Source organism: Pleurodeles waltl, chromosome 3_1 (genome assembly GCF_031143425.1).
Source record: "Pleurodeles waltl isolate 20211129_DDA chromosome 3_1, aPleWal1.hap1.20221129, whole genome shotgun sequence".
In the NCBI taxonomy this organism is placed as follows: Eukaryota; Metazoa; Chordata; class Amphibia; order Caudata; family Salamandridae; genus Pleurodeles; species Pleurodeles waltl.
Window position 1 is genome coordinate 1,298,632,733 of NC_090440.1, and position 24,249 is coordinate 1,298,656,981.

At 42.1% G+C, this 24,249-nt stretch overlaps 1 protein-coding gene across 5 annotated transcripts in view; it reads right to left on the bottom strand.

Annotated features, from left to right (window-relative positions):
* The window catches only part of CLASP1 (cytoplasmic linker associated protein 1), a 1,131,138-nt gene that overhangs the window by 913,655 nt on the left and 193,234 nt on the right, over positions 1 to 24,249 (bottom strand). For all 5 annotated transcript variants that reach the window (XM_069224628.1, XM_069224627.1, XM_069224630.1 and 2 more), the window contains exons 4-6: positions 16,744 to 16,847; positions 13,971 to 14,062; positions 13,779 to 13,854 (exon numbers count right to left, since the gene is read on the bottom strand). In XM_069224628.1, coding sequence (XP_069080729.1) covers positions 13,779 to 13,854; positions 13,971 to 14,062; positions 16,744 to 16,847 — 272 coding nt within the window. The remainder of the gene's footprint in view (positions 1 to 13,778; positions 13,855 to 13,970; positions 14,063 to 16,743; positions 16,848 to 24,249) is intronic.

Here is a 24,249-nt window from a genome sequence, read left to right on the forward strand (position 1 = left end):
CGAACCGTGTACAGAAAGGCTCAGAATACAGAGACATGTGTGACTTTAGCACGTTGACAGTGAATCCCAAATATGACAGAAGATTTGCCATAGTATGGAGGTGGCTTACGACTTACTGGGGCATGCCAGTCGTTTTGTAGGGGAAGACTGAAAACCTTGACCTCTTTAGATTTGCTCCTATCACAATCACTTTTGTAAACATGGAGGGGCACTGGTGAGAGCAAAGGGGAGCAAAGCAAATTAAAATGCTCCTGTCCCACCACAAACCGCAGGTGGCGCTGATGGACCTACAGGATGGGTAAATGGAAACAGGCGTTCTGCAGGTCCAATGCCACCATACTGTCTTCGGGGTCGAGGGCAGCTAAGACCTAGGCCCGTGTGAGCATCTTGAATTTTTCCTTCCAGAGGAAGGCGGTGAGAGGGCCCAGATGTAAAATACAAATAAGACCTCAGTCCTTCTTCAGCACCAGAAATTAATCAGGAATAAAAATCATGATCTACTTCTCTAACCCCTTTGGCCAAAGGAGCTTGTACTTCCTGACATAAGACAAGCAGATGGTCCTCCATCAGCCACTCCGGGGATGGTGGAAAGTATGGCAGAGCAGCCATGAATGTCAAGGTGTACCAATTCCAGACAATGTGCTGGCCCCACCTGTCCAATGTGATGGTCTGCCAATCCAACAAGAAAAGTCGTATCCAACCTCCAAGTGGGTGGCTGTGCTCTAATAAAGGCATGCTAAAGGGGTTTTGCCAGGTGGGGCTGCAGAGGTGGGGCATTTGACTAAGAGGCATGCTGGCCCTGATTGAAGGGGCGATAGGCACCACAGCCCCAAAACTGCTGGGCACCTGCTGAGGCTGAATTGCCTGACAGTATGGAGCAGCTCTGCCGAAGCTGTGAAAGGAACCCAGGGAGCGTATTGTCACACTGATGTCCTTGAACAACTCCAGAGCAGAATCTGCCTTGTCCCCAAAGAGGTAAGTCCCGTCAGAGGGCAAGTCCATAAAGGACGGTTGGAAGTCATCTGAAAAATCAGTTGACAGCAGCCAGGTGTGGCAGTGAATGGCGATGTTGGTGGAAATGGCCCACCAGATGGAATATGTGATGTCCAAACCATAAATTATAATTTTGACTGCATCCCAATCATCCTGTATGGCTTGGGTTAGGACAGGTCGGGGTCTTCTGGGACACCTGGGAAGACTTGAGCCACGGAATCACAAAGCGCATGGGAATAGTGTCCAAGGAGACAGCCGGCTTTCAGAGACCTGAGGGCCAAGCTAGTAGGAGAAAATACCCTCTTTCCTAAGGTCTCCACTTATTTGGACTCCCTATTGAGGTGAATAGTCGGAAAGGTATTCTAGTAAGTCCGACTTGGACATGCCTGCACCACCAAGCTTTCACTGAAGGTGTTCAGAGACAAAAATGCAGTATAGCCGGAGACAGGGCGGTGGCATCTTGCAGTCCGGTGGCTGACCCTGGATGGGGGATGAGGGTGGAGAATTGGGGCAGGGGCGTGTATCTAAGTGCCTCATTGAAGGGAAAGAGTGGCTCAGTAGATGTTTGCACCGGTTGGAGTAATTCCATTAGAACACTGGTTTTGATCTCTATGATCAAGCAGGAGGTCAAGGACTATAGCTGACCTAAACATGATTGTGCTCTCCTCAGCAGCATGACTAGGGGGTCACAGGAGTCTCGAAGCAGTAGAGGTATCAAGGCCACAGCCTTCTTGAAGGTCATCATACCATTTCTCCTCGTGGTATGGCCACCTAATTTCATCACCCGCGTTATAATCATAATATGAATCCGTGCCAAATAAGGAATACAACATATGTGTCTTTCCTTATGTTGATGGCAAGTCAAGTGTGTGTGTGTGTTTTTGGGGGCTTCAATGGAAGACAATGCTTGGTGACATATGACTTCTAGTCTCATATGGCCTTCAGGTTCCTCACAGGAAGTCAGTGCAGGCCTTAAGAGCCGTTGCTCAACCCCAGGCACCACAGGCAAACCTGATGAGGATCGGTCACAGACATCTGTGTACAACATTCCTTACAGGGTTAAAACATGTCAATTTGGAAGGTGACATTTCCCTTGTACACTATAAGATTTTGCTGAAAGAAGCTGCCTCAAAGGGAAGAGATGTTGTTCCAGATCCGTGCATGTGGGGTGCAAAGAAAGGCATAGACAGCAGCAGAAAGGCGGCACATGTATTGGACCACACGTAATTTCCAGAGGTGAATAGAAACACTGCTAAGCCGCACAGCACCACCTACCAACGTGCAGAAGTAGCACTCAAAAACTTCTGGATGCAATCTGAAGCCTGGTAAATATTCAACAGGTGAGGAATCTGCTCTATCATAAATCTGCCCTCTTAGAAGAAGTGCAATTCAAATTGAAGAATATAAGAAAGACTGTTAATCTCATCTGGTCAACCTTTCTTAAATAATACACGGACAGAAGAAGGCCCACAACTTTAATCCTGAGTTAGTAGTTTAAGTTAGGACCTACCATCGATGGACAGGGAAAAAAAAGTCAACCAAGCCTGTCCTATTAAAAGGTGTTTATAAAATGTATTTGCTTTTGCAGCAATGCGTATGTTCTGTGAGCTTGTTGAGTGGCATAATATTTCCACTCTGTTTAAAGACGTATATGGTCGTTCTTTAGTTTGAACCCTTATATTTCAAATTGTTACTTATATAATATTGATTAGATTTTATTTTTCAATAAGGCACTTTTAAAACTATTATGTGCATACCTTCTTAGTCTGGCCAAAAATTCACTCTACGTAAGGGGAAGGAATTATTAAATGTAGATTGTAAGTGTAGAGTAATTACTACAAATACAGAGTTTGCACAAGGCTATAAACATGTCTTGTTTTGAAAAACTGTCAATTTTAGGCCCACACACGTTAAACTATGACTGAACAGAAAGCTTGAACAGCAGTAATAATTCTGCTATCTCGCAGAAATGTAAATCCCATTTTTGGACACAGTGATCCTATTCTGCATTAAATATGAAAATGTAAACTGGAATAGCTTTATATTCACGATAGCCAGCTTCATAATTCACTAACTTTGGCAGATAAAGATACTATTATTTGGCCAGGATCACACAACCAAAAAAGCGAGTGTGTGTGTGTGTGTGTCATTCTTCTGAAGCTGACAATTTAAATACGTACCCACACAAAAAACTGACGACTAAGCAGAACATATCAACTGCCTATTGTTGCTACTATGTACTCTTTTTTTTTCCTTACCTGCTACCCGTTATAAAGAATGACGTACATTATTAAAAGCAAAAACTACTAAGCCGCAAGAACGACACTACCAAAGAAAGAAGGCACTTTAACGAACAAAATATTTTCTGGTGCCATAATATAAATGATGAATGCAAGCATGTTTCTCTAAATTAAAGACCACTGTTGAGGGGTACAATGGTTGTTAAAGGCTCAGCACCGAATTCTATGTCCAAGCCGCAGGCAAGAATCTATCACGAGAGAGGGTCTTAAACTAACATATAGCCAGAGGGCCTATAGTACTATTAGAACATCTCACTTACTCTGAGGAGAAAGTTCTATTTATAAAGAAGGAAAGACAAACATTGGAATGTTAGAGCGGAGGGCCCAAAGGCCGGGCCAATATTAGCCCTGAGCAACTCTTATCTTCGATAGCTCTCAAAATTCTAATATTCTAAAGGGTTTTAAGATCTAGATGGTAGGTTTATACATAGTGCTTCAATATGTATTTCTTTAAAAATTTATTTTGCTTCCAACACAAGACTGGGAGGGCCCACTTACAGTACAGTTCTAGTTGGTTGGAAACTACTAATCTAGCAGGCACAGCTATGCTAGAGCACTTCAGGGCAGTGTGTGTGAAGCTCTACATTCCAGGTGAACTCTTTCCATCTCTCTCGCTTTCAATCTTTTCTTTGTGTAACATTCAAGTGCAAACAGAGCATTTATCCTGCAGACCGTAAAGTCCTACAATTACCCTTGGAGATCGAGCAAAATGTGAGGCTTTGGGCTATCAGGAGCCCCAAGCACTAATGCCAGTGTCCCACTTCATCAATGTGTGAACCTAGGCAAATTGTCTCATTGTGCCTTCATACCCATTTCTGCTAAAATTTGGAGTAAAGGAATATTGGTCGATCCTAGGGGCCTCATGTTTCTGATTTTTTTTTTATATTGTGCATATGTGTAAATTTATGGACATGTTTTACACATTGCGAACTGCAGCTCTGGAGGAAATGGATGTCAAGAGTGTTGACAGTCTGTTTCATTGATGCCGGTAAGTGCCTTCACAACAAAGTTGCAAATAAGTGTTTGTAAAAGGGTATCGTATGTTTTTTTACATAAGGGAATACATTTTTTCGGTGCCAGGAGTTGAAGCCAGAGTCACTGAGCTTTGTCAGCGGCTGAATGCTTCCCTTTAGCCTTACAGGGCGCCTTAGTGTGCTATAATAGTCATTAAAGGCCCGATCCAGCATTAAAGGCCCGAAGGAAAGCACCTTTAACAAGGGAGCGGAGCCAGACTTTAATGCCGGTACAGCCCAGCTACGGAGGGCTATCAGACTATTAAGAACATTCAGCCACTGGAGGGCAGAATGCTCTAATAAATAAAACTAAGGTCTCACTGTGCCGAGGGGACCGAAAGGCCTTTGTTTATAGCAACAGCAGTGAACCACAACATTGGGATGTTGGAGCTCTGGGCTTCTACCAGCCATTAGAAGCTTGGAGCACCCCATTGTTTTCAAAGGAGCTCCAAACCTTCCAATTCAGAAAGTTCTACATTACCTCAAAGATAAAAACACAAGGATCTTTAACCCCACTGGTGCGGGCGCTGGCCACTGGCCGATGCCTGCACACCCATCGTGGGGCAGGTCACGAATAGAAACTGACAGGAGTAGCCCGTGAGCAGGGCTGACCCCCTGGGGGCCATGAATGGCCCCCCAGGTAAACCATACAGCTATTAAAAAAAAATATATATATATATATATATATATATATATATATAGATGGATTTTTTTTTTTTTTTACACAAGATCAAACATTACTAAAATGTGAAGGCTCTGATTACTAAATTGGCGCTTTGAGGTATGTGATGTCCATAAAGAGGCAATCTGCAGCAAACGAGGGACGTGTTATCCTGCTGTATTTCAACTTGACAAGTAAGAAAAACTCGAGTTGCTGGGCAAAGTTGAAAGCATTATTTCTCTGGGCTTTTTGTGAACTTGGCATTATGCAATGACCCGTACCCACTAAAGGTGGGACCTCTACTGAAGAACATTGAAGTACGGGCACTGTGTTTGAAATAATGAGTACAACACAAAGAGTGATGGCAGTACCGTGGTGACAAGGTTTGAAGTGGGAAGTGAGAGTCAGTCATCTATCTGCCTTTCCACATAAAGCATGGAGTAATCTATTTAAAGACTGCTCAAGTAACTGTTTTCTTTTCCTTTTGCGGAATCACATTGAGAAAGGCAAAGGTTGCTGAAACGCCTCTGTGGCGCAATAAATTGGATTTAAAGTACCTGTGAGTGCTACATCCCTTTTTGTTTTAAAATAAATAACGTGCAGCCACTTGCACGTTATGGATGCACCCGTTAAGAGTTCGGCATTTTATAGTGGACTTTGGTTAGGAATATATATCAACAGACGAACATCCGAAACACTCGGGAACTAAGAAATCTGCCTCCCAAGCATATAAAGACGGGTCTTTACCCGTGACCAAGGAAATCCTATTTTCCGAAACGCGTTGGGTACCTCGCCTTAATAAAATCCTTATTCATCTCGCTGAAGTGACGGAGACTTGTCTTTATATGCTCGGGACGCAGATTTCTTAGTTCCCGAGTGTTTTGGATGTTCGTCTGTTGAAGTATTGGGGGTCACGACCCCGTCTGCCGCGCGCAGGCTAAGACGCAGCGATTTACATATATATATATATATATATTTATTTATATGGAGAGAGAGAGAGAGATCACTTTTGTCAATACATGTGTGGTTTCCCTGGGGCTGCGATCGGCCCCCCAGGGAATCCTCACTCGCATATAAAAATGATCTCTTTTATATAGATATATATAGATATCTTCATATTCGCCACCAGTTCTCTTGCAGCTTGTGTCTTCAAAAGCAATGCACATACTCCAACTAACACATTTCAACTGTAGCTTTTAGGCAGCAATAAAAAAGTCAAGCTAACTCTTGTGATTATGTTTCTGCTACAAAAGGATGTGATTTTTGTCTAGTGGTAGTTGTGATGCCAAAATTAGCGCAGAAGGTTTATATGCCCACTGCAAAGATCAAATCTGTATTTTATGTGAATAGCTGAGTGGATTAGTAAAGCCAGCCTTTACCTACGTTATAATACAAATTAAATGTATGTGCAAGGGGGGCTCTGGAGAGATGAAAGGCACTTTTGCTGGGTGGTAGTGAGGGAATCCGAGGAGGAAGTCACGGGAGCGCCAATAATGATTGTTGGACTGGATGCCAGAGGCGCTAAAGACTATGGCGATTGGTATGTGACAAGCTGAAGTAATAGTGTGTCTTTTTTTAGTGTCTTGAGAGAACGTGCTGATTGAGGGAAGAAGCAAAAGGTAAGGTGCTCTTTACTGTTGCACGCATCACACAACCACCCACCAGTACTTTTGTGACTGTCTAAGTAGGCTAGTGTTTTAGAGCGAAAGTTTAGCAAGTAACAGCAGTGGCGTCTCATTGGATGACTGCTGCTCAAGCCCAAACTCGGGTTATAGAGGGCAACTCTGACGTAGGATCAAAGACTGAGACAGCACCTAAAGGATAGGACAATGGTGCAGACTCAGGGAGTGATTTTTCAGTCGTCGGAGTCCCATCCGACAACTCCTCTTCCAGTAATTCTGAGAGAGTTGATGAGGACAGTCCTGCTGCCCTTTGCAAGAACAGTTTGTGCAGCGGGACAATAGCGGGTTAGTCCAACCCAGAGAGCAGGTGCATGCGGTGGCAAGCACAGAGAAAATGCTCTCTTGGGAGCTCCCCAATTTAGTTCAGCCCCAAATTTCACCACCCAAATTGTATTGTGGAGACGTCAAAATTATCTATCACAAAACAACCTGGTTTTATAAGGCAGGCACCTTCATTTTTGGTCCTGGCTCTGCAGCCATATGGGGAAACTTACCAAACCCAGATATTTCTGGAAACTACACACCAGGGGGAGTCCACAGAGGTGTGGCTTGTGTGGATTCCCCAAGGTTTTCTTACTCAGAATACCCTGCAAAGGTGAAATCTTAAAGAAAAACTTTGTTGCACTTCTGTCACACAAACTACAGGAATATGCTGGGATCCACAAAATTCCTACCACCCAGTGTTTCCCCACCTGTCCTGATAAAAACACTACCCCACTTGAGTGCCTGTACCTACTGCCTGCTTCAGGAATGGATCAAGAGGGTCAACAGTTGCCCTCATGCAAGGACTAACATTGACTGTTGTGTGATCCATTCCCGACATGGGTACTAGGCCTACCCACACAACTAAGATACAATTGTTATTGGGAGACTTGAGGGAATGATTCTAGAACTTTCTATCACCAAAATGTGATGGAAAAAGTTTTTTTTTGCCAAATTATGCAAAGGATTCTGGGTCACAGAACCTGGTGAGAGCGCCACAAGTTCCCCTATCCTGGGTTCCCCTAGGTGTCTAGTTTTCAGAAATGTCCAGGTTTACTAGGTTTTCCTAGATGCCGGAGGAGCTAGAGGTCAAAATCCACAGCTTTACACTTAGTAAAAAAAAACAGGTCAGTTTTAATTGGTGTCCATGTTGCGTTTTGGGGCGTTTCCTGTTGCGTGCACTAGGCCTACCAACACAAGTGAGGTACCACTTTTATTGGGATACTTGTTGGAATGTTGGGTGGAAGGAAATTTGTGGCTCCTCACAGATTCCAGAACTTTGCTGCACCGAAATGTGAGGGAAAAGTGTTTTTTTGGTGCCATATTTTGAGGTTTGCAAAGGATTCCAGGTAACAGATCCTGGTGAGAGTCCCACAAGTCTGCCCATCCTGGATTTCCCTAGGTGTCTAGTTTTTAAAAAATGCACAGGTTTGGTAGGTTTCCCTAGGTGCAGGCTAAGCTAGAGGCCAAAATCCACAGCTAGGCACTTTCCAAAAAACACGTCAGATTTCAATGTAAAAATGTGGTGTGTCCATGTTGTGTTTCCTGTCGCTGGCACTAGGCCTACCCACACAACTGAGGTACAATTTGTATCTGGAGACTTGGGGGAACACAGACTAGAAGAACAAGTGTTACTGCCCCTTGTCTTTCTCTACATTTTTTCCTTCCAAATGTAAGACAGTGTGTCAAACAGAAGTCTATTTGAGAAATGCCCTGTTATGCACAAGCTAGTATGGTGACACCAAAATTCAGAGATGTGCAAATAACCACTGCTTCTCAACACCTTATCTTGTGCCCATTTTGGAAATACAAAGGATTCTTTGATACCTATTTTTCACACTTTATATTTCACCAAATGAACTGCTGCATACCCAGTAAAACCCTCTGCAATGTGCAGTTCATTTATTGGCTCTGGGTACCTAGGGTTCTTTATGAACCTACAAGCCCTATAGATCCCCACAACCTGAGGAGTCCAGCAGACATAACTGTATATTGCTTTCAAAAATCTGCCATAGCTGGAAAAAGTCACAGAAGAAAACCTGGACAGAAATGGCTCTTTTTTTCACCTAAATTTCAATACTTTATTTAAGCTGTTACTTTCTATAGGAAAACAATGAAGGATCTACACAAATAACCCCTTGCTGAACTCAGAATTTTGTCTTCTTTTCAGAAATGTTTAGCTGTCCAGGGTTCAGCATTGGTTTTACATCCATTTCTGTCACTAACTGGAAGGAGGCTGAAAGCACAAACAATAGCAAAAATGGGGTATGGCCCAGTAGAATGCCAAAATTGTGTAGAAAATGTTGGTTTTTTGATTCAAGTCTGCTTGTTCCTGAAAGTTATGAAGATGGTGATTTTAGTACTGCAAACCCTTTGTTGGTGCCATTTCCAAGTAAAAAACACATGCTTTCTTCTGCAGCCCGTTTTCCCCATTCTTCTGGAAAAAACTACATTTTAGCTGTATTTTGGCTAGTGTCTTGGTCTCCTCCAGGGTAACCCACAAACTCTGGGTATCTTTAGAATACCTAGGATGTTGGCAAAAAGAACGCAAATTTAGCGTGGATAGCTTATGTGGACAAGAAGTTATGAAGGCCGAAGCCTGAACTACCCCAAATAGCCAAAAAAGGTGCTCAGCACAATGCTAGTAGTCGAGGAGTTAAACTGCATAGATCGTCAATCTATACCAGACATGGTTTTGTGTATTATGGACTGTTAATGTGTAGCACCTCTTGAGGTGCACACAGGGAAGGGCCAAAAATATTCTGGGTGCTACAATATAATCATCTCAAGGGAAATATCCATTGATACAGACTTCTTTAAGACGTTTCCAGAGAAAATAAGTATTGTGTAACTGAGATTGCAACCTACAGCGGTTACAGGTGGTATTAAAAGGCACATTATACTCATTAAAAATCTGAGGATAAAACTTTTAATCTTCTTTAGCTAACTGCGTGCATTTCTTTAGATGTTTTTCGGTAAGCATGTCACACTTGCAGATCGAGGTACAAACCCTGCTCGCTGCTGAAAAGTCATCCCACGATTCAATTGAAATAAGTGCGTATCTTTACTGAAATTAGAGTATAATGAAGAAAATCCAGAACCATGCGACCTGAAACGCAGTTTCATTTATTATTTTCATTGTATTTTCTAACTGAAACCCGTTTTATAAATTGAAATTTTATGGTAAAATGCCCTTCAAATTATGCAGCAGCGGCGAAAAAGTGCTGCAATACCAAAGCTCGCCGACAGAGGTCCCAAGCAGGACAGTCTGGCTGTGAGCAGAAGGAATGGGCACATCCGTGCTTTGCTCGCAGGCGGCCTTGCTTGGAAACTGAGCTCTGGCGCACATGGTCAGCGCCACTGACTGTTCGCCAGTCCTACGGCTCTGCGAGTTCCCTCGTGAGAAACGTGGAAAATATACATACGCATATGTAAGGAAAAACATATTGTAAGTAAACGAAAACTCTTCACGCGGTTGGGCGTGGTACAAAGCTCCCCGGCGTGTTATCGCTGTGTGAGTGGTGTGTCTGCAGCGGGAGGGTCATCACAACATTTTCAATGACGCGCCTTTAAAGTGATGAGCGCCTCCCAGGACGAAAGCAGAGTTTGTTTTTCTCCGTGAGGATATCACTTACAAAGCTTGACTATTGTAAACTAGTACAGTCAACTGAACACATTGATTTTTTTGTGCCTGAACCGAGGGGCGTTGGGCTGGCGTGGCGGGGACCTCTGTCGGTGAGCTCTGGGACTGCCACGCATGCTATGTACAGACAAAGGAGAAATAGGCACCGCTGCTGTATAGGAATTAAGGTAACACAAATCTCTTCAAAAAACAGGAAGGGCACCTTACGCCACGAATTACTTTTGATTAGTTTCCTATAACGTATCAAACCTAGCCAATGCCAAAAAATACACACAGAAACTGGACTGTAAATCCGAAGGGTTCGCTCTAATCTATTTAGGTCGCAGCCTACTTTGCTTAAGACATCTTGGGGCATTTCATAAAGTTGGCCTGGGAAACTCCATTGCTTGCTTAGTTTGCTTTTGGCTCTGCAGGTTCGGTTTGTCCTTCAGAGTCCTCAGTTTCTGTAAACAGGCCTGTAAGTCTTGTTCTTATGTCATCACATTGTTGTGCATTCAAAGACTGAGGGCTCTTCATTACTTTTCTTTCTCTGACTTCAAAGTGATAAGCACACAGTGTGATGCACGAAAGAAACATCAGTGGCTACCAATGGCACACGGTGTTCTCTCGCACACACTAACCATGCACATCGATGCTGCTGTCGTACACATCACATCAGTGACAGGATGGAGCAAGGCAGAGCTACTGTCACTAATGAGTGAGGGCGGGCCCCAAATTTAAGGGATGTCCTCCCTATGCAATCTTTAGTTGTCACTCTCCCACGTGCTCAATCACAAAAGTCACACACATTACCATCGCTCTACACAACCTCTATGCACACTGAGGCACACAGAAAAGATCTCCATCTAAGTGTATTATTCATCAGTGGTAATGTATTTTCATGTCCCCTGAGGAATTCAAATGCAGTATCCATAACAGTGTATTTTCAAGCTCCCTATTGCACTGTAGCATTTGTCAGTGGTAGCATATTTGCATACATCCCATACACTATATTGTGCAACACTCTATGCCTCAGCACTCTATACCAGTCCACCGTACTCTATGCTACTCCAAATGTTTGCCATGCTACGCAATTCCACACTATGCCATTCTAATACACAACATTCTCTACCACTCCATTCTACAACACTCTACTCCACTCTTTGCCATTCCACTCTATGCCACTCCACACCACTTTCCTCTACACCACTCACTTTTAACCATGCTGAACAGCAGCCGTGCTATTGTACAACATGCCTAAAACACATCTGCAAAGCCAATAGCTCTTGCACAGACAAGACCTTTTGGCTTTGCCAATGCTTGTTTCAGTTATGGCTGTAGCCAACACATTTTGATTTTACTAAAATTCAATGAATAATATTCTTCATTCTAGGGATTGTCAGCTCCCTTCATCCCTTGGTTTGCTGGTGTGACATTCACAAATGTATTTTGCCCACTACAGAAAACAGTATGGGATGCTGAAGGACAATGGGTCAGCCCTATTAAGCCTCTGGCAAGCATGACTGGTCAGTGAAGACATTCTGCTCTTTCACAAGTAGCGCATCCACAGAAAAGTAGCCCCCTTCCATGTCATTATCTACTGTAGCATTATGTGCTTTTTGACAACAAAAAATATTTTAGCTTTTAGTAAATTTAAAATAAATATTTAAAAAACTGGCAACATCTGGCAGCTTTCCAGTAATAAAGTTTTAAAGAAAAAATGGCAAAAAAGGCAAGACCAACAATGGACTGCCAACACCAGGTTTACAGGCTTTGCCAATGCATGGTTTTATATATTTTCAAATATGGTCCCAGTTCAGATCTTTGACAAGCTCAGGGATAGAACCTAGGAAAACAGTCTCTATTGGATAGGAGAAAGGTATGCACCAGGGCGTTCTTCGTTGGAAGAATGTTGATCTGCAGGGTCGTGTGGTGTGATACTAGAGTGGCACTCTTATCCAGACATTGGTTGGTGGTCATAAACAAGGAGAGGTGAACTGGACTTGAGGGACTGAACGCATGAGTGCAGCCTTTATGGGAAATGTTTTTGGTGTCATGCATAATGAGTACTGGTAAGGACTTTGTATTGTTACAGGCTTTAGAGAAAGACATTGTATTTCCAGACTAACTGAAGACACAGTCACTACTGACAGCCTTCTATTTTGATCATAAATGGACACTTGTATTTAGCACCACTGGAACACAGGGACAGATGCGAGCTCTAAAAGTACATTTAGCATCACACCAGCCAATGATACACAATGTAAAGAGTTAAGGTGTTTCCACCACACAAGCATCTCCGAGGCGAATGACTCACTTGAGTCACCAGAGTATAGCAAGGCCACACAGGATTTATTCCTGCTTCAAGTGTATCCCTTCCGCTTGCCAAAAACCAAAGAAGCAAGTGATACCAGTTAAGTCCTCTCCAATGTCATCTGTTTCAGGAAGCCGTAGCAAGAGGCCAATTCTCAACGTTTAATCAAAACAATAAATGCAGGGGATCGAAAGGCCGTGCAATCATGTACTGTAGTATTCGGAGAATTTAGTTTATAATTTTGCAGTTGTGTTTGTTGTGATCAGTTATAGTATAATTTTCCTTGTTTGATCTTGGAACGAATGTTAAGAGCATGTGCTCCAATTTTGCACATAGACTGATGTCCAAACAACTCGCATTCCTAATTACAAAGGCTCAAGTTCTGACGTTACCAAATAGGACTGAGCATTACACATTTTGGCAGACGTGCCTACGCTAAGCAGAGAGCATGCACGTGTTTCTGTACCGCTGTTACTGTGGGCATTGCTGATTCGTTAGACTGTGAGCACATAATCACATTCCTTTGTTGTCTCTGAAATGTACAATTTTGTAAACTTGAATAAAATATAGAAAAATATATTTTGAGACTGTCATGCGTAAGACAAGGCATACTCCTCTGGTTGTCCACCGTCTGCAATTACAGTAATGAAGTGCAGAAGCTTTACTGTCGTACTCTTGGTCATCAAACACTTGGACATTTGGTTACATTGTAACACATTTTTCATCGGACAGGATCAAAGCAGGGCAAGTGCACTCTAGTGAACAACAAACCCTTTCCCTCCCCACCCACAGAACCCTGCCCCCAGAGAGTGTAAACTGAAAGGTACACAAACTCCCTTCCCCATTCACTGTCCACCAGCCACATACCATAAAAGAGCAACACCTTAAACCCCTCCCCCATCCTCAACCCCACAATCATTCACCACCTTGACTTATACTGTGCTTGAAACAAAACATTCACAAGCATTCTCGCAATTTTCAATCATCTGAAACATAAGATCCGGCTTCCTTTGAACAGGATATGGGTAAATGTAACAACAGATATCACATTTGATCTGGTCATAGAGCATGATGTGTGGCCTATTACGTTATCCCAAGTGCAGCACATAAAGTAAATGTGCAACTGGGTCACATCGGTTGTAAACATTACTATTATCAGAAAACAACATTTTCAGGTGCTCTGTAGTCTAGAAAATATCAACAGAACTCACCTGGCTATTGGGATCACCAAGCAAGTTGCATATATGTGGCACAATTTTGCTTAGTGTTAAACTATTGGCTCCATGCCTAGAAAACCAAAAAAAAATTGTATTAACATTGCTGTAATTTCCATGAATGTTGGACAATATAGCATGTGCATTTTGCACACCAGGACCTCCTGCTACAGATCTGTGGAGACTTACACACTGAGCGTTGAAATAAGGCAGAGGCAAACTCCTTCCCTCGTTCGGAAATTCTTGTGTTTGAAGCCTCCTAGCATTCTATCCCACACATACTGCAGAAGAAAACAAAAACAAAATATCAGCCTAGTTATTTTAAAGCATGATTTAATTATCACAGTTCTATCTTTGATGAAGTATCCTTAGAACTTTGAAAAGTGTTCGAAAACAATGAAAGACATTTTGTAAAAGGATAATTCCAGTAGGGAGATTAATTTAGAGACAGTGAGAGCACAAAGTGGGGCAAAAGGGCATCACACTGTTACACAATGAGGAGGTGAGAAGATGTGGAGGTCAAAACAAAAAAAAAGTTGAAGAAGTCAGAACACAACCACTTTAAACTGCGCCCAACAATTTAGCTCAAAGATCTCAGGGACCTCTAGACTTGCTCTAAACATGAGGCCAACGCCCCATTGCTGGCCAAAAGACAAGTGGAAGTATCAGAACAATAATGCACAGGAGCATGGCAGGGAAGACATACTTTAATATTACCACAAGATTAAACCCACTCTTGTAGGACTAAGACAAAATAACTATCATGCAAGAAGAAAGATCAATCTGCACCAAGTGAAAAATAAAAGACTTTTCATGTTTCCCACATATGGATAACCATAGGATCATGCCTGAAGGAACAGCAGAGAGGTCATTCACACACGTTAAATACTACGTGGGGGCTTGTTTTTCTTTTAATACCAACACCATCTCTTGTCCACCATGGTAAGACAATGCCCGAAGGAATTCCAGAGCGGCCTTATGCATGTTAAGTAATGCAAGGGAGTTGGTTTTATCTTTAATGACTAGACTCCCACGTGCCAACAATCGAGCGCCCATGTCTGACAGAATAGCAAATAAGCTATAAACATTAGTTATCAGGTGGAAACTGGTTTCCCTTTAAGACTAGTTGCCCTTCAGTCCACCACCTCCCCCGCTGGCATACTCTACTACGTAGGCACCAATGGACTGTGAAAAACATGCTGTTACCTATATTGTGGGGAGAGCATTCACACATTATCTCATTTAGTCCTTCCCTCAAGGCAAACCCAAGAGGCAGTGTCAAAGATGGTGTAGATGGTCACTGAACCAAACATAATACTTCTTGCAAGGGAAACACTAAAATAGTGCTATTTGTGAATATAAGAGGTACATATACCTTTACACAAACACATCCACATTTTTAGTTGGGTCATTTTTTGTGTAGTTGTTTAGTAAGGAGCAGGACAAGACTCAAATCTAGTTTGGCACAGATACAATATTGTGATTTCTGCTCCCTGTTGTAACTGAGAAGTATTATGTTATACCATGTTCAAATGTTTTCAGCTTAACAATTACTGTTGTATCACTGTAAATTAGAAATTTATGGGTAACATAGAAAAACTACAGAGGCTACACGTGTTACATTTGAACAACTTACTGTAATTTATTCACATAGGCCATTACTATGTCTAAATGTTGGAATTCAAATGCAGTTCTTATTCTGCTGTCACCAAGCATGTTCCAGAATCTTAGAGAGTGGAGTCAGTTTTCCAGAGGACTTTCTAGCTAGCATTTTAATTGTGCTGTGCTGCAATCAATAAAGAACTTATATACATAAATCTTTGTGGATTTGGATTTAAAATGAAAGTCCTCCCAGAATACTGTAACACATTAGATGTCCGACCTGTTGTGGTTCCGCAATGAAAGTTCAACTGTGCTATACTTCAGAAGAGCTTTCTAGTCAAAACTGCTACTTATGATCGAATGTATGGATAGTTAATGTATTGCAAACATAATGGAACAAATGCATGCCTCCTGACTGCTGCTGTGATGCATTTGTGAAAAAAACAATAATAAGTGGGTTTTTCTTTTTTTAAACCAGTAAAACCTAGCCTAAAAAATAACTAGGCCATCTAGTAATATGTTGGCTGAACCTTTTTTTTGTTCATGCTTACGAAGTTGAGCTACCACCACATTTCAATTTCAAAATTATACATTTGATAGATTTTAGTATAACATACATCACACATCTTGAACATGGACAGTAAATATCTATGCCATATATAAACTATATAAATACTTTCTCATCAGGAGGATATTTGATATCAGAAATACCAATATTTTGACAGTCCATAATTCATGTGGGAACAACTGTCCTAATTGCTTACCTTACCTGCCTTATTAAGGGGTTCAAGGCAGTCATATGCTGCCAAGGTTTGCCTTTTTGGCCTAAGTTTGGAGGTATTCCTGTTCAGGCAGCAGTAAGACTAAAGACCCTGCAGTCAGTAAGCTGGCACATCGTGCCTTCATACTGCCTAGTTTTGCAATGTGGCATTTCTTGTGTGCTGTTGCAATCACCACCTTGGAAGTATAAGTGAGCGTCTTTGGTCCACACCTTTTGGTAGGGGCACATAAAAGGTTCAACTGCTACTCTGTGTAGAGTCCCAGTTGCATGATTTGGGGGTAAAAAACTACAATCCAATTTTGGGACAGTCAAGCTACCATTCTTCTGGTGGAGGGGGGGGGGTTGGGGAATTGGGAGGTTAAGAGTTTGTGGGGTAATACAAGATCATGTAACATTGGAAGTAGAGACCTTCTGTAGGAAGTTGAAGTGTTGCACTATACGAAAGTTCATCAAATGATCGATTAGAACTGCCTAAACAGCTCATGCTAAGACATTAATGAGGACTACTACGATTAGCAGTTATACAGAAGTACAGTTTAAAAGCATTTCTATGTATTAAATACAAATTGTTAACGTTACCTGAGGAACAGTGGCCTGCTCCATGATTTTGAGCAGTAAATTCTGATCTTGTTCTCGTACAGAATCCTTGGCATCTCCCAACCGATCGATTAAGCTTGGTAGAACTGCAAGAAACAAGAGAAGGTAAAACATGCTTCTTGTACTGTTAATTCACAGCAAAATCATACAAAACAATTACATCTTTCTGATTTATAGCTTAAATAATGTATACATATCACAGTGCAAACCACATTTATTCAAGGAACTTCCATGTGATGAGCTATTATTTTTTTCGAACTATCACGTGTAAAGTGAATATAGAAGTAGATTTGCAAAGTACCTTGGCAGGGTATTTGAAGAACTGATTAAATATGCAAGACAAACACAAATCAAAGGGGGGGGCAGATAAAAAGGATTAATACTGACATTAGCCAAACAGAACTCTGGAAAGATCAAGGAAAGTTAAATCTGTCCTACCTTTCTTATAGTGTATACCCCTGGCTTAAAATTAATTTGGAAGAGCATAAAAATAAAGATCAACAGTACCACTTAGACAAGCTGTTGCCACAAAAACATATCTAATATAGAGGGTTGTTACCCAAAACCAAAACTCAAGCTAGCATACCACACGCATACAAATGCAGTAGGTGTTTTATGTCTTCTTATGCCTCTCCTATCCTCCCCTCCCATGAACTGACAACTCTGATTGAATCAGTTCTATCCATTGGGGGTTAGGGTCCGAACAAGGCATCTATATGCTGGTTGATTTATCTAGTAACAGTGAATTGAGATAATTTGAGGCAACCCTCATGACCGCGTTTCCTAAACCTCCGGGTTATTTTCTAACTTTTGTACGAATTAAACTTTCCCGTTACTGGACCAAGGTCATAGATCTTCTGTCCTGAGTGACACTATGTGCTGGGGCTCTTTCCCCAACCTGGAATTGGCTGAGCTTCGACTAAATACAGAGATGTGTTGCTGGTCAACATAAATATAAGGCTAATTTGGAAGAGCTCAACCTACTGATTGTGAAGACGTGGAGCAAGTTTTGCTTCCCTGGTTGTTATCTTAAAGCACACATATTCACAAAGAGCTGGTTTGAGGAAATACCCTTTTTCACAATATTGGGATTCATTAGTGGAAGAATTTTTAACTCTTGTTAAAGATGATGCACTTATCTTAGCTACATTTTCCACATTTGAGAGTTATGAGGTGTGTGAAATGGCATGATATTATGCACCTGTCTTAACATTCTTAATAATTGTATGCAAGAAAAGGCATGGGACAGGGGGTACTCGGAGTTTATTTTTGCAGCTGAAAACGGGGGAAGGGCGCAAGAATGGAGGGACAAGGATATACTGAAATCCAACAATATGGTGTATGAAAAAGCACGTCAAGTGTAACTGTTTGGCATAAGCTTACTCCAATATGCACTGACTGACTGCAAAATGCCAACAAAAAGACATTTTTTTAAAATGGAGAACTGTGTAGGAAACAGAACACTAAACCAGACATGTAAGGAATCAGATCTAATCCAACCGTTCAAGAAACTCAAATGCAATAACTATGCCCCAGCATAAGGGAAGCATAAGAGAAGAATGGTCTCCATTTTGCCACTAAGCAACCACTCTTGGCCACAGGGATCTGGTCAGATAAAGAAATGTTTATCTGCCTTATTCTTCTTATAGTGTTTAACCCTGTCCTAAAATTAATGTGGTGGAGCATAAAAATAAAGACCAGGTAACACTTAGACAAAGAGGGCACAGATAACATTTGGATTTATGTGGATTTAACATTGATGTGGAATGATGAATAAGATGCATCTTGCTCCTCCATGCCAATGTACATCCTCTCCCAAAACAAGACATTGACAGCACCAAATACACACAATGTGAACTCTCATACACACCTGAAAGCGGTTTTCTGGTAAATATACAGTACACCTTGTAAAGTAGATTTTTGATTTTTTATTTCTTTAGTTTTTGTAAAGGGGAGTCTTGGCTAAGTGCAAAGTAACCCGTGTGGCACCCTACAGATGCTTGGGCGCTACTGGTAGGTCGTGATCGACTGGTTGGAGACACCTGGTGTAGACATTATGTCTACTAATATCTACAGAAGCTAGTGTAGCCCTGGTATATTGGTCGAGGAATTAAAACCCATAGGCCCGACAGCATCAACCCAGCCAGCGGGGCACCAGAGTTTGGCGTGTGTTTAACCAAATGGATTGGTAAATGAGCAGGAGCCACGCAGCTTTGTAAAGGCTTATTGATGTACATTTGCACAATAAAGCATGGTAAGAAGAGGGAGACCAATCCAGAATAGCAAACTGGGCGGGAAATATACAACGCTTTAAAGGTTCTAATTTCTCTACTATTCCAAAGGTGAAGGAGGTCAAATTCTGATGTGGTAAAAGGCTCCCAAATGCAAACAATCTCCAGGCAGACAAGTCCTTATCCGGTCAAAGACCACCCTACCAAGGCTGGCACCCTGTACATGCCAGGGTAGGACACAAAGCACTTCATAAATTGCTTCACTTACACAGCAACACTGAATCGCTCAGTTTGCGTTACCCTCCGGTCCTCGCCCCTCTTTGTGAGCCCAATGCACTCAGTAATATCCCACACACCTTTGCTCACTCAAGTTTACATTTAAAATGTCCACTTTAAGTATTTGTTACGGACTGTATTTTCAATATAAAAGGAAGCAATGGGACCCTTGGACTTTACCCTACTTCCATGGGTTCAACCAAACCACATAAATTGCTTGGATTACCTCGTGGACTCATCTTCCAGTCTTACTCAGCTCTACCTGGATCTGTGAGCCTACCAGGAAATATCTTTTAGATACATTTACAGGAGTGAACTTTTCTTCCTGTTTCCACTCTCCAGTTCCTGCTCCTCACTACTCCCCCGGAACACCCCACACAACTCTGCTCTCACTGCTAGCAAATGGCATTTTACACAAACAATAGCAGGCCAAAGCTTCTTTTCTAGAGGGAGTTAAATCCTGTTCCAAACAGCTCCTGAATCAGCCTCTCTGAACGCTAGCTTCGACCAGAAAAATGTGTCGGCTGAGACCACTGTGCATTGTAGTTCCTGTCCGTCCTTGGAGGAAGGAGCATCTTTTGCTTATTCGAGAACTTTGGTTGAGGGAGGGGAGGTCAAGATTTCACTTCAAGTACGAACTAATATTCTTAAGCCATTTGTTATAGCAATTTGTTTTCAATGGATTATGGTCCATTATGACGGAAAATAATAATGCAGATTTCTCTTATAAGTATATCTTTTATCTAGCCAGTTTACCAGTTTACCATACCAGTTAACAAATGGCAAAATAGGCAACATTTTTTGTTTTATGGAGCACTACACCTAGCTTTTGGTATGTTCTAAAATAGCCTATCTCACTGCTACATTTCATATCAATACAAAATTCCCATAGGAATGCCCAAATATATTCTCCCCTAAGTGTCAAAAAGCTGTTGCATACTATGGGTTGTTACCAAGTTCAAATTCTCGTGTAAGTTTTTCACTGTGGAGAATACTTAATGTATGATGCCTGGTTTTGCACCCAAGCATAAAACAAAGGAGACCTCATGAACCAGGACATTTAAAAGGTGTAATTGGCCAAGGTTTTATCTTATATATTATTTTTAAGATTCATCAATGCAATAAGACTCCCAACTGAAAAATCTTTATCTGACTTGAAGATTGAAAAAAAAGCAAGAAGCAGAGTGATGAATGAATGGATGCAGGAGAGCAAAGGCGAAGGGTAAGAAAACTGAATATGGAAAAGAGCACATGGCAAGAGAACAGAGTTGCATCAAGCGAAGACTGAAGACCAAAGAAGAAAAAATGCAAGACAAGAGACGTGCAATAGTGCCTGCACTGGAGAGCAGAGGGAACTATGAAAGTGAGTGGAGTGACTGATAGATGTAATAGTACAGGAGGGCAGAGATGCAAGTTCGCAGCCTGGAAAAATGCAAACAGAAGTGTCTGAACACTAAAGACATGCAACACAGAAATACTGCAGGAGCAGATTAAAGGAAAGAAAGAGAACATAGGTGCATGTGACACATGAATGCAGGAGAGCAGAAGTGTTTAACTAGAACGAATGACTATAGGAGATCAGGGGTGCAGAAGTAAAACAGAATAGATGCAGGACAGCAGAGATGCAGGAACAGAAGAACGGAGAAATGCAGGGTAGCAGTGGTATGAACTAATGTAGGACGACAAGTATGCTTTAAGTCACGATTACTGACGAATGCAGGGAAACAATTGCAGGGAGGACTGAAAAAGTGAAGGAGGAGATGTGCAGTAGGAGAGTTAAGGCGTACATGAAGGCAGAGGCTGAGCGAAGGAGGGAAAGCAAGAGAGAAAGGGAAACAGAATAATAAAAAGGTCCATAGCACAAAAATACAGTAGGGAAGAAATTTAAGATGGTTTGAAGGGCAGACAGCATGAGATATCACATGAAATAAGGATGGATAGCGAAGAAGTGGACAGATTAGAAAACTGTTTCATACTTTGTTGAATAACAGAATTCAAGGTGGATCAGCTGACAGAGAATATATGTTCGACCCCAAAGCAATTATGCCCTTTCCAAGTCTTTTGAATTTTAAACTAGTCACAAAGGTTGAGTTACCATTATGTAGAGTCCTGGCTTAGTCCATAGGATCTTTCCTACTATCACTTTTTGAGTACCAGCTAACTACCTGCAATGGCCAGAGACTATTTCTAAGTCAGTTAAAGCACAACTCTGCAGCCGCGGTGCCATAAACACGTTTCTCTTTCCCAGCATATGGTTGTATCTATACCAGTCCCTTTTCTGAACAGCACTGGTGAAGGCAATAGGTATTTGTGGCAAAGCTTTGGTAAATAAAACTAGTGCCAGCCTAGTGGCTTCTGCAATGCTCGTTTCTAAAGCATGGTTAAAAAAACAAAATACAGTAAAAGCTAAAAAACAAAAACAAGATACTGGAAGAAAAGCGAGCATATCAATGTATCTCCGAACTGTGCACTGGATTCAGTATTTCTAATCTTTATAGTTGGTATGGTTTATTTTTCGAATTGCTTTCACTTAGGAATCCATAAACACAATTAAAATAGAGTAAGGAAGTTGCAGAATTTTAAGGAAGTGTCAAAGGAAATCGCTTGCCAAGGCTTAATTTACTTTCTACAGGACTCAGAAACAAAAGTCAATGCCAATTGGTTCTCTGCGGGTACTCGTGAGGCAGATTTAGGGGTCTCCATGAGAAGAAACACCCCCTCATCATTCATGCTAAATACTCGTTCTGCTTCAAACTCCAGTAGGATCCAACCCCCTCCCCTACTGCCGTAATTGCCGGTGTGTGCCAAGGCCTGTGCTTTCATGCAATATGGACAATGCAGAAGATAAAGCAAAAACAACCCTTAAAGACTGCTCATTGTCAAACAGCGGCAAAAATATACATTGGCTGTGCTTTAACAGCCGACCTGGGAGCAAAGGGGGATAAACAGAGCAGGGGAAGTGATATTTGATATGGGGTTTGGGGGCGAGGGGGAGGCACACATGAAAAAGAAAACTGCAAAACACATGCACTAATGGAGTGCTAGAAGAAAGAAGTTGGGCACTGAGTGTGAGCAGTGGACGAATACAAGCCATCCAATCAAAATGATGGTAAGGATGCTACGCTTCTGGGGACGGACAAACCGAAGAGAAAGGCAAGCCGTCAAATAAGAGGTATGCAAATAAGAATGTCAATAAAGCCAACAAATGGCAATTAGTGCAAGACCAAAAAAGAAGCTAATCCATATGAATTTTAGATGGCAGCTAAGGGCTGTGTGGGTGCTGATCGTTTGGAAGGACATATTGTGCCTCAAAAATACATGCAGGTGGCCATGTAGTCACCCTGAATACCTCCTGCAGGTACATACCAGGTGAATGCCACCAAACCTGCCCTGGATCTTTTGTAATTGTGCTTGGACACCTGGTGGAGGACAAGCTCCCTGCGCAGCGTACCCATGGGAAATACAGGAGTAATTCATCTGGCAATGGTTACCTTAGCAGTTGATCAGCTAGCATCATGGCAGCCAAAGGTAAGCCAGCAGAATGCACATCCCTGGTTCTGTTACGGTAAACCTTTATGGTTAACACACATATTATAGTGTCTCCTAAACCAACATGAATGAAAGAAAGAAGGGATCAATGTCCTCATTCAACAAAAATGCAGTAAGCACCTTGGAGACAAATGGCAGTTAAATGCTCAGGGAGATCTTACCCCATGAGCATGGCATAGAGCTCCAAAGCACAGAGTTTGGAGCTCACTAATGCGCCTGTGTTATGCTGCAGCCTTCATGAATGGCATCTTCCAAGAGAAAGGCATCAAATAGCAGTTGGTAACACGTCCAAAAGGCGTATGCATCAATGAGACCATGGTGTGCCTTACCAGAGGCACGTGTTCCAGGTCCATCAATTGTCCTTCTATGACCTCCCTCGTGGTGGTCAAGACTCAACAGGTTCTGTGTGAAAGGCATCAAAATCAGTTGGAAAGCCATCCCGATGTTCACTTACACAGCTGATTCGGTCAGATGTGAGGAAAAGTGTCACCATCATCAACCAAGTAAGCAGATTGATCTTATTGGTGGCACAATAGCAGAAGCACAGTCACTTGCTCCGGTATTATGCTCTGGTGGAGGATTTTTGACAGCTCCCAGGATGTCTTAGTTATCTCATTCACTCCCATAGCATCACTGTCAGTGGGCACAAAGAGAGAGATTATTTTGCTCTCCTGTGTTTCTACAAAAAGTGCTGCAACGTTGGTGGTGTGTACCATCAATGCTTTGGATCTCACCAGTGGACGGAAGACTACCAGTTCTAAGATAATAGTCATCAGCTCTAATACATTTTATGAGGAGAGACAAATCTGATCTCTCCCACATGGTAATAATGGAGAGTTCCCTGCAGTGATTATACCAATAACATTATGAAGAGTTGTTTGGAACCGTGAGTGACAGACAAGGCAGGTAGGATGAAATTCCCACTGTGTGGTTGGCCGCAAGTGTCTACCATCTCCTGGCTGGAACTACATGGCCTCAGACAGGCTTGGACTGGCCGTCCAGCAACCGACGCCAGTGGACAAGGCGTCCTGAGATAGCATTAGGATGGCTGCAAAATGACATCCAGAAGTCCTGGGACAGCAGCAGTTTTGCTTGGCGTTCTCCTTGCCTAGGTTGAGCAAAAAGGTATAATCCTACTTTGAAAAGGCTAAGTGCAAGTAGATGTACTAGTCAAACATGTGCAACAAGCCGGCCTATATCTCCTCATGATGGCATTAACATTGGTGACCTGTATTATATTGCTGAACTGGTGCATCTTTTTCCCAGAAAAGACAATAAGTGTTTTTTGATTTACATGTCCACCGCGGAGGTTACTTTACTCGTGAGAAAGACTATGATGAATCTAGAATTAATGGAATCCTCAAGAGACGGACTGCTCGTACTGCCTGGGATCTAATAGGACCCGAGATAAAGACTGCCTCTTAAAACCTAG